General features: G+C 37.2%; 1 protein-coding gene across 1 annotated transcript in view; it reads right to left on the bottom strand.

The window, feature by feature from the left end:
- Window positions 1–7171: 7171 nt before the first annotated feature.
- Window positions 7172–14808, bottom strand: part of LOC129262336 (peroxisomal multifunctional enzyme type 2-like) — a 39138-nt gene continuing 31501 nt past the window's right edge. Inside the window, exons 20-22 of the mRNA XM_054900441.2 lie at window positions 14169–14310; window positions 12930–13057; window positions 7172–12080 (exon numbers count right to left, since the gene is read on the bottom strand). Coding sequence (XP_054756416.2) covers window positions 11985–12080; window positions 12930–13057; window positions 14169–14310 — 366 coding nt within the window. The 3' untranslated portion in view covers window positions 7172–11984. The remainder of the gene's footprint in view (window positions 12081–12929; window positions 13058–14168; window positions 14311–14808) is intronic.

The following is a 14808-nucleotide window of genomic DNA, read 5'->3' on the forward strand; positions in this document are numbered from 1 at the left end:
TGTAAAATAAGAAAGTTATGCCATTTTAAAGTTTCGCTTATTTTTCACAAAACAGTGATATGCACAACTTAGTGACATGCAAATGAGTCAGTCGATGAAGTCCATCACTCACTATTTCTTTTGTTTTTTTATTGTTTGAATTATACAATATTTCATTTTTTACTGATTTGACCATAGGGACCGACTTGACTTAATCATAATAGTATTAAACAATGCTAATTCCACATGTTCAGGAATGAATTAATCACTGTTTCACTTGACAATGAGGAGAAAATGAGAATATTTCATATTTCGTATAACAAAATACAAAAGAAATAGTGAGTGGATGACGTCATCAGTCTCCTCATTTGCATACCAACCAGGATGTGCATAATTATAACTGTTTTGTGAAATTAAGCCAAATTTTAAAATGTCATAACTTTCTTATTTTACATCCGATTTTGATGAAATTTTCAGTGTTATGCTTGTTGGATTTTTCTCTCTTTATTCAAATCAATTTTTTGTTTGGTCGGACTTGTCCTTTAACCAAGTAATAACATGAAATTGTAAAGAAATGAATGAATCATTCTACTTCTGGTAAATTTGTCGGAGGATTATTAATTAGTCTCAAGAGATTTGGGGTATAGTTGTCGGTGATGGTTGTGATAATTCAGATTATAGTGTGTCATATTTCATTTTTATTATCTGGTCACGTCTGATGCGGAAGACTATGGACAGGAGCTGCAAAGCAGTTACTTCGCATCCACCGTGTATAGTCTTCCGCATCAAATGTTTTGTAGACGTTCCGAGTAACAGCATCCGACTCGTAAAGGCAAAAACAAAAGCTAAAGCCTCCCCCTAAATATTTTTTTGTCAAATTTGCATGCAAGTTTGCTTTATTTCACTAACAACGACACAGGGAATCGATGACTGTTGGGATGGCTTGATGACATTTCTTAAGTCGGATCTTAATTTAAAAGCTTTTACATACAATTTTTTTGTAATGTGTCAAATTGTCAGCAGTTGTGTTGCTGCAAGTTTAAACGCCGTCATTGCCAATATGTCACTTGACTATCCTCGCCAAGTCACACGAAGGAAACCGACTCCAAACCGACAGATAGTATATCGATGGAAATAACGTAATACCTTTGGCTGGTCTGATATCGGTCGTGCCTGTATGTCTGTGTCATAGCTTATGCTTCATTTTCTCGAATGTGAGGAAGTAATATAAGCTATATGAATGCATAATCTTGCCAGAAGAAATGACGAGCTATCGATTTTACCCATCAAAGGGAGAAGTATTAAAGTACATACGGAAGTTGTTAAAGTGACGCACCACCAGGCAGGGGCGGTCCAAGGGGGGGGGGGTGAGGGTGCACGTAGCCTGTAAAATTGTAACCAAAAAAAGAAAAGAGAGAGAGAGAAAGAAAAGAGAAAAGCCCAAATTCCTTTATTTGTTATTAATGACCTTTTTTTTTAAGTTTAGCTTGTCGAATATTGGGACAAAATAGACCCCTTTCAGAAGAATTCCCGCCTTATGTCACAGATGGGGGAGTTCCTTCGAATTATCTGAAAAGCAAAGCCAAGTAGACGCCAATGTCCCCATAATGGCAAAATGGAGGTGCACTTCTCAAAAAGGGAAATTAAGACAGTAGCAATGTTAAGCAGAAGAGGGGGATTTGCCTACTGCCCCCTGCCCTGCATTCTAGATACTCTACACCCCGGGAAGTATAGTTTCACTGAATAGTATCTATAGGCCTATTCGGAAGTGAACCTTATGTCAGGTGTTGTGATTTGTGTCACCTCGGGCATGATTGTTGTTGTTTATCTGATGTACTAAAAATGGAATCCTAAAATAGTTTCCACCATCCACATGGTGGCATGAGGGGGTGCGGAGCAGACTCCCCCCCCAAAAAAAAAAAAAAAAAATAATAATAATAATAATAATAATAATAAATAAATATAATATAATAATAATAATAATTGTATTATGGCAAGGGTTTGTTCAACATTGCTGAAATGCAAGCAAAATAAGCGCTGTTTACAATATTTTGTTACAAAAACTTTTATACAAGGGAATAATATTTGTCCCGTTTAAAACGCTTATCAATCAGCTCTATCGGTTTGCCACCTTGCAAATATATTCAAGAAAGCCTAATACGGGTCAATATCGATAGCTCACATATTTCATATGTCTATTTTATTCAAAGTAGCGAAACAAAATGAGGAAAAGGAGTAAAAACGGGCGGGGCCGGGGGGGGGGAGAAAAGTCATGAAACTATTATTCAGTGATCAATTACATTTATTGACCTCATGTATTCTAAGCAACTGAAATCGTTGCATCTGCTTGACTCACAGCACAATTACCGATGAAAATAACTATTTGTTTCAGGAAATGCTCCCCTGGTTTATATTTAATTCCCCCGTTATTTGATTGGAAAAGAAAATACCATGTCAAGGCCCTGGAGCCGAGCCTACCGTCCAACAAGACTGCGCGGTCTAGCACTTTAGAATTCAGACAATCATGTTTTAATTCAAATGGACAGGTGCAATTTTTCTAATTCTCTCTAATCATTATTATAGGTAAGATTAATAGAAATATAATATTTTGGGAGTGTTTTAAGAATTATACAGAGGTAATCATGGTAATGGTAACAGCCAATTGATAACATTTTTGTGATTGAACAAATTCCTTCTAATTAGGTAAATTAAACCTATCAACTTTTCATTAGTGCATATACAGCTAAAAATTAAAACGATAAGCACTAACTCAAATATTGCGCCCAACAGCCCCCCCCCCTCTTCTCCTATCTAACCTTATACTCTACCCCTCTCTAATAAACTACGCCCTCTATAAATGGTGTCATGTGTTTTATGGTGGCTACGGGACAGAAAATAGAGACTTACAGTCACGTTCTTAATTCTCATGCCCAAAAATACCGATTTTCATGTACATGTATGTTGGGTGTACTCTGGAGTATATTGGGCGACCACAAAGATCTTGAACTTTTCAACATAATTGCAGTATTATCACGGGCGTCTATTTGGGATTGCTCCAATATTGGTCGACATCATTAGGGGAGTAAAATTATGATAATTCCTCAGTGATAACTGTCGAATAGAGACATCTTTTCATCAGGGGCGGGGCCAAGGTAATTTATATTCTTCTTCTTTCTTTCTTTCTTTCTTTTTTTTAACTTTATCCTCTTCCTTTTTTGTTTGACCCTTTTCTCCTTAAAAAAATGTTTCCCACTGCTTAAAGGGGGAGTGAACTGTGTGTGGTCTCTCATTGACTGTGTGTAATAGGTCCATGGTGTAATAAATGCAGTCTTAGAGTATACATTTTCAGACTATTAATTCTACAGAGAATAAATTGACCTATAAGTGTATTTTGTATAGAGAAACTAAAATGATTTGAGAGGAAAAGTAATTGTTTTGCTACTTGGTAACATAATTATTGCGGCATAAATGTAATTAACATGTTATATTTCAAGTGGGTCTATGTTACTAGACTACACTAGCATTATGGGTCAGGACACTGGCCAGGTATGAGTAGTTGAGGACTCGAGATGGCGCTATTGGTTCGTATCTGCTAGTGTTCCTGTATAGAATACGCATGCGCATGTGACAAACAGCAGTTTGCTGCTATTTTAAAGATTGATTTCTATAGGCCTACACTCTAAAATTCAAGGGGTTAGTTAGGGGTTAAAAACTAGATTCATGACATTGTAAACAGATAATACAGATTGTCGATTAAGACACGCACACACAAGGTAACTATGGAACGGTTCTGACACATGGACTGTTTCAAATGTAATTTCTCTCAAGCTCGATTAAAATGTTATAAGAGAGTGACGTCAATTCTTGTTATTTCTTAAACTAACCTCACTAATCACTTTTTAATCCACATCACCATTTTCAATCATCAACACCAATGCTACCTGTATCACGATGGAAGAAAGCACTAATTACAGTATACCTAAAAGCTATTGAATAACATTAATAAAACTATTTATGAGCTTCTCTTATCAAAAGATTTTCCTCCTAACAACGACTCCGATTTCCCAGAAGTACCCATGAAGCTTATTATGTTGTGGAGAGTGTCTTTCTCAGTAACTGAAGTTAAATCAATAGTCTTTTTCATTCCTAAATCTCTTTGCTCTAGTTACTCAACGATTCTCCAGTGATCAGTTATTCTGATCCTTCACACAGTGAGATCAGCAGGCCTCTTGACGTTACTGAGGCAGTTGAGATGGGCTAATTTGTCTCTCATTAAAGTTCCAATAAGTGTCTCAGGCCAGTTCAATGATGGAATGGCTCCCTAACAATAAATTATTCTGGTCTTTCGGTGGGTAAAATTACTCTATTAAAGCAACTGAGGAACTGTCCTTAGTACCTTCATCATTATGTTTAGAATAGTAGAAGGAGGACCGAGAAGTGGTTTACCAGAAATCAAGCGACTAATCTCATCAAGGATTGGGTTGCTAGGCCATGCATGCTCTTATGGATTGATTCGGACTTTGTAAAACAACTGAGGCAGTTCAGACTGTCCTCAGTTACTTCTAAGTCTACATTCTAATTGGGATACAGCTTATTCATCCTTCTATCTAGCTCTTCCAGAGATGGATTAAGAAGTGATTCTCCTGCAATCAAGCGATCAATCTCATCAAGGGTTGGGTTGCTAGGCCATTCAGGACTCTCACAGAATGATTTGGATTTCCTGAAACAACTGAGGCAGTTCAGACTGTCCTTCTCAGTTGCTTCTAAGTCCACACTCCAATTGGGGTACAGCTTCTTCATCTTCTATCTAGCTCCTCCAGAGATGGATTAAGAAGTGATTCTCCTGCAATCAAGCGATCAATCTAATCGAGGGTTGGGTTGCTGGGTCATTCGGGACTCTCACAGAATGATTCAGATTTCCTGCAAAAACTGAGGCAGTTTAGACTGTCCTTCTCAGTTGCTTCTAAGTCCACTCTCCAATTGGGGTACAGCTTCTTCATCCTTCTATCTAGCTCCTCCAGAGATGGATTAAGAAGTGATTCTCCTGCAATCAAGCGATCAATCTCATCAAGGGTTGGGTTGCTGGGCCATTCAGGACTCTCACAGAATGATTTGGATTTCCTGAAACAACTGAGGCAGTTTAGACTGTCCTCAGTTGTGTCTAAGTCCACACTCCAATTCGGGTACAGCTTCTTCATTCTTCTATCTAGCTCCTCCAGAGATGGATTAAGAAGTGATTCTCCTGCAATCAAGCGATCAATCTCATCAAGGGTTGGGTTGCTAGGCCATTCAGGGCCTTTCGACAGTTATTCTGATGTCATTCCATGGCAGCGCGACTTTCTGAAAAATGCCAAGCAGCTTCCAAACAATGATCGGGATCGCTTGCTCTGTTCCTCATCGTCTTCCCAGTAATCCGGAATAACCATATCCGGGTACAACTTTATCATCCTGAGGTCAAGTTCCATATCTTCCCAAGATGTCTTCACATCTCCTGACTCATTTGGTTGGTATGATTTCCGGAAACACTTGAAGATACCCTTTGCACGTTTCATCATTGAGCGGAGAGTGGCCCATGCCTTCCCCCCTTACGGACGCCACCGGAATTGAACTGCTCAATGCTGCGGTCGACGATTTCCTGGAAGTACTCTTCAGGTAGAAGGTCTAAATCTGTCACAGAAGACGAAAGCGCAGGATCGACTTTTCTTTCTGCTCTCATCTTTAGAATTAGTTCAAAACAGCTAAACATAACTGAATATGAAAGTTCAATATTGCTGAAAAAAATCAGACAAAGCTTGCTTCGAGAGGACTCGGGACACAAACTGAGATTTACAAACAAACGCACAAAGATAACGTTTGACCGGGTGACGTAAACAATGACCGCGCATAATATCATACGCATGCGCGTAGAGTAATCAGCCATCATACCTGAGTTGCAATCAATCGCTACTTGATTTTCTAATTTTTCTACCAATCAACTGCGCGCATTTGGGACTTGCGATTGACTTTTTTTTATTTGCGTATAAACGCAACTCTTTCTGCAACGGACCCCTGTTTATGTATTGAGAAAAAAGGAATAATTTTTTAGAATGGATATTATGGAAGCATCCCGGGGGGGGGGGGGGCACTTCCATTGACGAGTGGATACCATGCGCGACCAAGGGGTCTCGAAAAGCACCCTAAACACGTATTTTCCATATACTGAAAATGCACTCTTTAATAAGTATTGGCGTGTGAAACCCTACCCTTAACAAGTACTGGAAACAAACCGATACTATTGGCAAGTATTCCCTGAATTGAACTCCTAAAGAAGTACAGCGATATTTCAATTGTTATGTCACGGACGTCGGTCGTCGGTACCTACATCAGTGGGTTTAGTACAGCCCCACCTCCCACACTTCGCGCAAATCGTACTCTAAACACGTAGTGTTGACTCTTGGGGCATCATCCAATAGAACACCCAAAAAAAAAATCCTCATCGAAAGCTACCCCCCCCCCCCCCACCAAAAAAAAGGCTTGCGAATTACAGAACGCAAAATACTTAGTAAATCTGTTTTTATTCAAAACTCTGGTTGATGATAAAAGATATATTTTACAAATATTTTTTAGCTTTCATGCCCTTACGTTAATCTGTTGTTCTAGGTACAATATCAATAAACTACATTTATCAAAACCACCAGTTTTTCTCATTTTTTTTTTCATGGAAGTTGGATCCGAATTTTGAAAACTTATAGGGCCATACGATACAGAGATCCACTCCCACGTCACATTATAATAAGTTATCAAAAGTTACGAAAATTATTGCATCTGATTAACTCTGAAAAAAAAAATCAGTCCGTGAAAATCACAGGCTATTTGCTTGATGAAACATACCTATGTTTGGCAGGGGCGGAACCAGTATATTCCAAGGGGGTGGGGTTAGTACAGGAAAAATTTGACAAGCAAAAAAAAAAAGTTTTCACTACAAAATGGTCACTTTGTTCCAGGAAATTTTATAGGAAAAAAAGATTTAAAAGCAAAAAAGAGCCTCACTTGCATATGCATGACATATTCCCCCCTAAAAAAAAAAAACTTTATTTGTGCCTCTCAAAAAAAGGGGGGGGGGGCAGGCTGGATGTACCCATACCTGGATCCGCCACTGATGTGTGATATGAGACCGTCTCAGACCAAACACTGATAGCAAGACTCACAAAAATTATTAACACAAACACACATTCTTTTATATCATTCATAATGTATTTCATTATCAAATCACAATATATCAATATAAAATCTATCCCATGAAGCATTTTATGCATACAAAATACGATAAAAGTGTTACGACTGGCCTGTCACACAATGTTGTCCAATATTGTTTGTAAATTCCTATATGGTTTGATCCTAGTTTGTCTAATAACCATTTGGTCTAATTATAATTTAGCCCATTTACCATTTCGTATAAGATCCACTTGGTCTAACATCACTAATTTAGTCTAAACGGCGAAGTGCTTATGAAACAAACTATCACCTAGTAAGAAAGTTCCAAATAAAAGTGCATGAAGAGAAAAATGGACCATCTGGAGATTAGAACAAATGAGCGTTTTGGCAGAGTGGTCTCCTGACCTTAAAACGGAGGGCCGAGGGTTCAAATCCTAATCAAGGTGTAATTTTCTTCAGCACAAAATGTATCCACACTGTGCTGTACTTAACCCAGGTGAGGTTAATGGGTGCTTGGTAGGATCAATTTTTCTAATGCACCGAGCAACGCTGATAAAGGTGTAGCTTGAGCTGAAGCCCGGGTAATAATAGTTTTTGTATCCTCTGGCAAAAAGTGCTATGTAAATCCAGATATCATTATTAATGACAAATTCTTTAGACTAAATGGGTATTAGACCAAGTGAAGTTAAGACCAAACAACAATTAGACCAAATTGATACTAGACCTACTGGTACTTTGGTCTTATTGTGTAGACCAAGTGGGTTAAGCCCATGTGTCTTTGGACTATCTGAGAAGCAGACTAATTTCTTGTAGACCAAGGCCGGTATCCGATACTTAAGCCAGGATTTTAAGTGTTTCGCTCAGAATTTTGCTTAAGTAAAATACTTGACCATCTTTTGGTATTCAATTGCATTTGTGGCTAAGTATTCTGCTTAAATCTAAGTCAGCCACCTACCTGGCTTAAATTTTGCATGCAGTTTACAAACGTGATACGCACAGTCGTACATTCGGCAAACAGATAAATACAAACATTGCGCACCATTTGGCTCAAACTTAACGACGTCACAATGGCTATTAGTAAGTATTTTGCTAAAATTTTGCTTGATATAGTAAAATGCTTGGATGTGATCTGAATACGAGCTTAAGCATTTCAAGTAAAATGCTAAGTAAAATGCTTACAAAATCAATGCTTTTGATTGAATACCAGCCCAACTTCTGCCCAAGTGATTAGAAACCAAACAAAGGTATGCACTGGTTTCTCAGATGGTTTCTATGGAAGGCAGAGTTTGACTATGGTGTGACAGGGGCCTTATGAAATCCATAAAAGTAAAATTGGCCACGACACATAGTATTCTCAAAGAAATCAGTAATTGGTCATTACAGGGGGATCCAACCTTGGTACGAAAAAAATAAAACATGTACTTATTTGCCACATCACAAACATGACAGGGTGCCTCATTTTTCTCTCTCTGAAAAGGAGTGATCATGTTCACTCTTGACACGTTTTTAAGAGTGAACATGAACTTTTAGCTGGAGGGAATTGCAAGTACAGGGTGACTCAATATTACTCTTTCTAAAAAGAAATGACAATTTTCTTTCTTAACCCTTTTCAGGACACAATTTATGGTATAAAAAAATACTGTAGTTAATAAAAACTTCAGTGACTCTTGGCTGGATAGAGATGCCAATACAGGGTGCCTCAATGTTACCCTCTCTATCTCTGAAAAGGACTGATCATGTTCACTCTTAAACGTGTTTCTGAACCCAATTTATGATAATTACTCAACATTGTAGTTCATCAAATCTAGCCTCAATGAACAAGCTCAAAGACTTTTAACTGGAGGAAATGGCCAGGAGAGGGTGTCTCAATTTTACTGACTCTAAAAAGGAAATTCTGGACCCAATTTATGGCAGCTAATATTCATCCATAACTGGCATCAGTGAAATGACCTCTGGCCCCCAGGCTTCTGGCTGGATGGAATCGCCTCAATTTCTAAATTTTTGTCTCATTTTTTTAAAGGTGTAAACATGCTCACTCTATTTTTAATTCTAAATGAATTTCTCTAGAGTGGCAGTGTTTATATCATTATTATATCAGTTATTCGAAGAGCATTGGGAAGGATCACTCAAAGAAGGATTGAAATTTCAATCTACATTCACTCCAAAGTCTCTCTAATTTGTATCCTTAAAAGTGACAGTGTCATTTTTCCCATATCTTTTTGTTTTAATACATTAACAAATACATACATGTACAATCATGGGTATTAAGGCCACAAATAGAGTTGGAATCCTTACAAACAGTCAAACTAATTTGTAATAATAACAATGCTTTGTCACTGTGTTGCCCCTATGAATAATCATAGTACATTAATGGTGCATTACTAATCAAGTCTCTTTTATTACATCTTTATTTAATCAATGGATGTTCTCAAAAGATAGCTCAACACTTTAAATATTTTTTTTTTTCCATCCATATGTACAGTACATGTTTTCCGAGAAATATATGAATAAATCATTCCTGAGAACCAAATTTGTCTTGACATAAATCCTTAACCATCAAGATTGAAAATGGCATGATTTTACTGAAAATTATAAATTTTTATTCAATAGAGATTTGTAGCTATTACAAATGCTTTTAATGTCTCACACACCAAAAAAAAATAATTTCTATCTTGTTCAATGAGAACACAGTTTTCAAAGACAGTCTTGGTCAACCTAATAAATCGGAATAAACTATATGCTGTAATTATAGAAATGGTCCACTTGATACTTCTTCTTTTTTTTAAACAAAATTAATGGACATCTTCAAGATCAAGCATTCAACCATTTTCTCCAATACACTCTAAATTGCAATATTCATGCTTGAAACCACAATACATTCTTTGTCGATTAAACATCAATTACAAATATATTATTATAAACCACATTTACATTTATATTTCAAAATTCCTTTAATACACAAGGACCACATTTACAATGTATCTGGGGTCTGCTGCAAAAAGTGTTGTCTTCAAACACAATTTAAAAAAAAATCAGTCACAAGTTCTCAATTCTCGCTACCCCAAATACATGTAGGAACAAAAATCTCATAATGCGCGAGACAAGATAATTTTCTCTCCGTCGGGTCGTCATCACCACTTCCGGTTCAAAGTAATGCTCGCGCGAGGTTCGCGATACTGAGTTTCCACCACGCTGAAATCGATGCCAATCAGCGTAATATGTACAGATTATAATACTTTTTATTTAATTTTGTTCAGTTTTGATTCCATTTGAATTATAAATAAAAATGAAAAATATATTTCACGTGAAAATAATTTTTATTCATGTTTTTATCTGGTTATAAAAAAGTCCAAAAAATGAATATCTTACAATATTTTGCATTTAGCGACCGGCCTGACATCACGATCGTATTTGACTAGACGCTAAATATAAACAGCATTCATTCCGTTCAATTTTTCGTCGACCACAAAATGGATAAAAAAATCAGTTTTGGAACTTAAAAAAATCTTAACTGACAGAGGAATACCGTGCAATGGAAAGCGTCGGGCAGAATTAGTGACTTTAGCAGAAAAGGCCGTTAAACTGTATCGTGAAAGAGAGGGTTGTGATCACGAACTTTCCGAGCGAAAGCGACGTTGTGTTGTTGTGCATGACGGCACTGTTGATCTGAATGGCAAAACAGTGCATTGGACTTCCGAACAGGAAGTTGTAATACCGAAAAGCTATCCCATAATGCAATGCACGTTACAGGGATTTGTCCCGGATCTCGGCGAAATCGCTATTTGGGGTAGCGAGAATACATGCTTCTGATTGGTTGAAAAGCTAGTTGTGTTCAACTCTTTTGATTTGTGATTGATTGCCACTCTTTCTGCAACCGGTCCAAGATCAGCGGACCCTTTGGAAATCTGAGCATGAAAACGGAGGAGTTCCTACTGATTCAGTTTAATCGTTACATTAAGATTGACCTCATTTATGTGTGCCTAGGAGAAGAATTAAGACCACTCTTAGGAGAGGTGTTGCAAGAAAATATTTGCAATTGATTTCAAATTTCTCTTGCCACTGATAGATCTATTTTCATATTTTTGGAAACCAGTGTACACTCCTTGTTGCCAGAAGCACAAGATCATCAATTAATTAGCACTCAGTCGTAAGAAATACGATTGATTTAGAGACCCCAAATAGATTTGCAACTGATTATAAATTTCTTGCAAGGCCCCATCAGTGTCGCTACTGATCTGATTTGGTTGTTTCTTTTTATCAAAAAGTCAAAAGACACTGTGTTGGAATGATAAGAACAAACCATGATACAGTCTATTGTTTCATAATATCTCTCATCAATCACATTTAACATGTACTATTGTATTCCTGCAAACCTGATTTGTCATGAGAAAAATTTGCCATAGAATTTCACACATTTTTTTGGTTGATAAAAAGCTTTAAACAGACCCCTAGTTACATGTATCACATCATGTGTGAATGCAGGGCCGATCTCAGGGAACATCTTGTCAGCTATTTTGAAAGACAACCATTATTAAAGCTGTTCAAAATCAAGCTTCTGATTGTCTGAAGGCAACTCTGCCACTGAAAATCAACAACAAATTGTTTTTAAGAAATGCGGCTAATGCCACATGACATATGAGAAAGTATGGTGCATTTCAGGGAACAACTTGTGCTTGTGATTTTTACTGACTAGTGTTATATGCTGACAAAACCAATGCATATGGTTGGGGGAAAATTTGTATCTAAAAATGACTGACGAGAAATTTTATGAAGCAGGCCTACGTAATAATTATGGCATGTGAGAGTTGGGTTTATAGCTTGCCCTTCACGAAGCTCTGGAACAACGGAAGAAGCTTTTGGAGAAGCATGATCTGACCTTTAATCTTGATCTTGCCGGACAAGAACGCCTGAATCAAGAAGCGTGAAAGAAATGGACAGTGACAGATAAATAAAACAAAAGTGTAAGGAGACAGAAAAAAAAAAAGACAAATTAATTGACAGAAGTGACAATACATAGGATAAAGTATCTAGAAACGCCACCTAGAGCTACATGTACATGTAAAGATAGGTAAAATATAGTACATGTTTGTATCTACAACTACATACATGTTCATGTACATGGTGCAAATGATAAATGCCATATATCATTTATCTTTAAATAATATGACATAACAATAATGCCATTTGAAATATGTTTGATGGTTTTTGGTTGAGCTTCATGCCTATACCACTGATAAAGAATGCGATGGATTCACTGAAAATGACAAAATTACGCTAGACTCTCAGTCAATGTGGACAATTTTAAGTCACACAAGAGATTGTTAAAAATTCCTGTAGCTTATAAGCAACAATGAAACAAAGCAGTCAGATGCAGATTGAGGAGTCAACAAAGTCTTTGAAATAATTAGAGGATTTTAATCTAGCATTCATCAATTTTGAAAAATTTTGATTTTTTTTTTTTTTTACTCCAATCCAAATCTTACTTAGAAAAAGAGATTACTGCTGAACAAATTCATACAAATTAAGGAGTATATATCATTCCTTGTACTAGGAATCTTATGCAGGTCAGAACTGGACATCAAATGGTATGTCATTTAGGGTCAAGTTAGTTTAAAAAATGTCTGTCATCAATTCAGTCTGAGAAACCACACCCCCTCCCCCTTCCATTCCCACCTCCCCTTCCCCCCTCCCTTTCACCCCTTCCCCATCCCTCCCCTTCCTCCCTCCCTAGTCATTGATGCTTTTTATCAACATACCGTCTGTGGTTGAAGTGCTCCAGAAGCTAGGGCCACAAAGTCGTCATCAGATACAGTAACGGTAGCATTGGCCTTGCCAGACTTTGGTTCTCCTTGGTAGACTGCACCCGTGCCCTTCAGATCAAAGGCTTAAAAAATGTAAAATAACAATCGGAATAAACTGATTTGAATTGTTATCATTCTTCCTGTGTAAGACTTTCAACCAAGAACAGGAATTACATGTACAACTACATGTAACTCTCTCTTTGCAACATTTCCCTAAATAATTGGTTCACTTGCCTATGGAAGTTGTGGTAGAGATGGAAATAATCATCACAAGCTATTAATTTCTCGGTCCATTGCAAAAAGACTTCTTTTAATAACAAAATGCACACTTTTGATAACAAATTCACCATCAGCCAATCAGATTGAAGGATTTCAGTAGCTTTTAACTTGTACTGCAAATTTGTTATTATAACACGCGTTATGAAATGGGAACCTGATCATAATATGCAGAAATATTATTTAAAAATCTGGTCCGCTGTAAAGGATGGCTCTTCCAGAGCCCTAATATTAAACATAGAACAAACAGCTGATAGCGTCTGGCTAAAAATTTGGGTGCAGTCCCACACATTCCTATCTGTGTGTAGTGTAGTGCATGTGACCTTCAGCAGAATTGAGTCAATCTATTTTGGTGATTCCAATGCCTTTTTACAGCAAACACCAGCTATTTGGGGACATTTCTAAACAACCTTTCAAGATCTCTTTCAGAAAAATTCCTCCAAAATGATCATTCACAACTGCAACTGAATGTTACATGTACCTTCATAGATATATGCCATTTGTGGTAACTGTCCTAAAATGGGTTCAATCCGAATTCAATAAATTGACCGAATTCAATAAATTGACGGTTGCATGTATAAATAAAACTAATTGCCAGAATGATTCTGGTAGATGCTTTATTGCTGAGAAATTGATAAACTATGGTATTCCAACCGATGTCAGGCTTTGCAAGCAATCAAAATACACTGTCCCACATGTGTTTACACTGTACCTGTGTTGGGAGATTTTCAGTGTGATCATATTCAGCGAAGATTTCATAATTTAACAGAGAAATACTATATGTGACTGAACAAATTCTAGATCTTAGCTGGTATGGTGACAAATAACCTTGATAGTAAAAGACTTTCTCATGAAATCACAATCGCTTGCTGCAACTACATATTAAGTACTGTCACTTTCAAAATTATAACGACTTACTCCACACGGCAGCGACCTTTCCGTTGGATGTGATGTTGAACTGGATGACACCGTTGACCTTCTTAACGAGGTCAGGAGAGCTGCTGACGATCTCATTGGCTGCAGAGAGAACCATCTCGGACTTCAGACCGGGCGAGGGAGGCTGGAAACAAGTTGGAGAATGACATATCACCTTGCGATTAAATCTGTAAAGTTTTTTAACGCCGCTGGGCCTCAGCCAATTTGAATAGCGTTATCTTAAGTCCTAACTCATTCCTGCATCCTTACCAAGTCTTAGGATATGTTCACTATAAAAATGACTGATTTACTTCAAATCTAACACTCATATTACAATTTGACAATAAATTTGCTTTTAATTTTCTTCTAGGCATTCCTCTTCTCCAATAGAGATCAATGACCATCAACAAGAATTAAAAATGTATTACTGATTGTTGAATGAGATGGTCAACGTATCAAAAACCATCTTAATTACATAGGCCTACAGCAGGAAATTCCCGATGCTTAAGTTTACAACCCAGTTCTGACATTTTTTTATTAAACTGATTGGTTGAGACCAAGCACATAATCCAGGGACATACTTTGCCAGGTGGGAACTTAAATTCAAGTACATGACCAGTGATTACCAGTAGTACCAGATGCA

Source organism: Lytechinus pictus, chromosome 5, assembly GCF_037042905.1.
Source record: "Lytechinus pictus isolate F3 Inbred chromosome 5, Lp3.0, whole genome shotgun sequence".
Taxonomy (NCBI): Eukaryota; Metazoa; Echinodermata; class Echinoidea; order Temnopleuroida; family Toxopneustidae; genus Lytechinus; species Lytechinus pictus.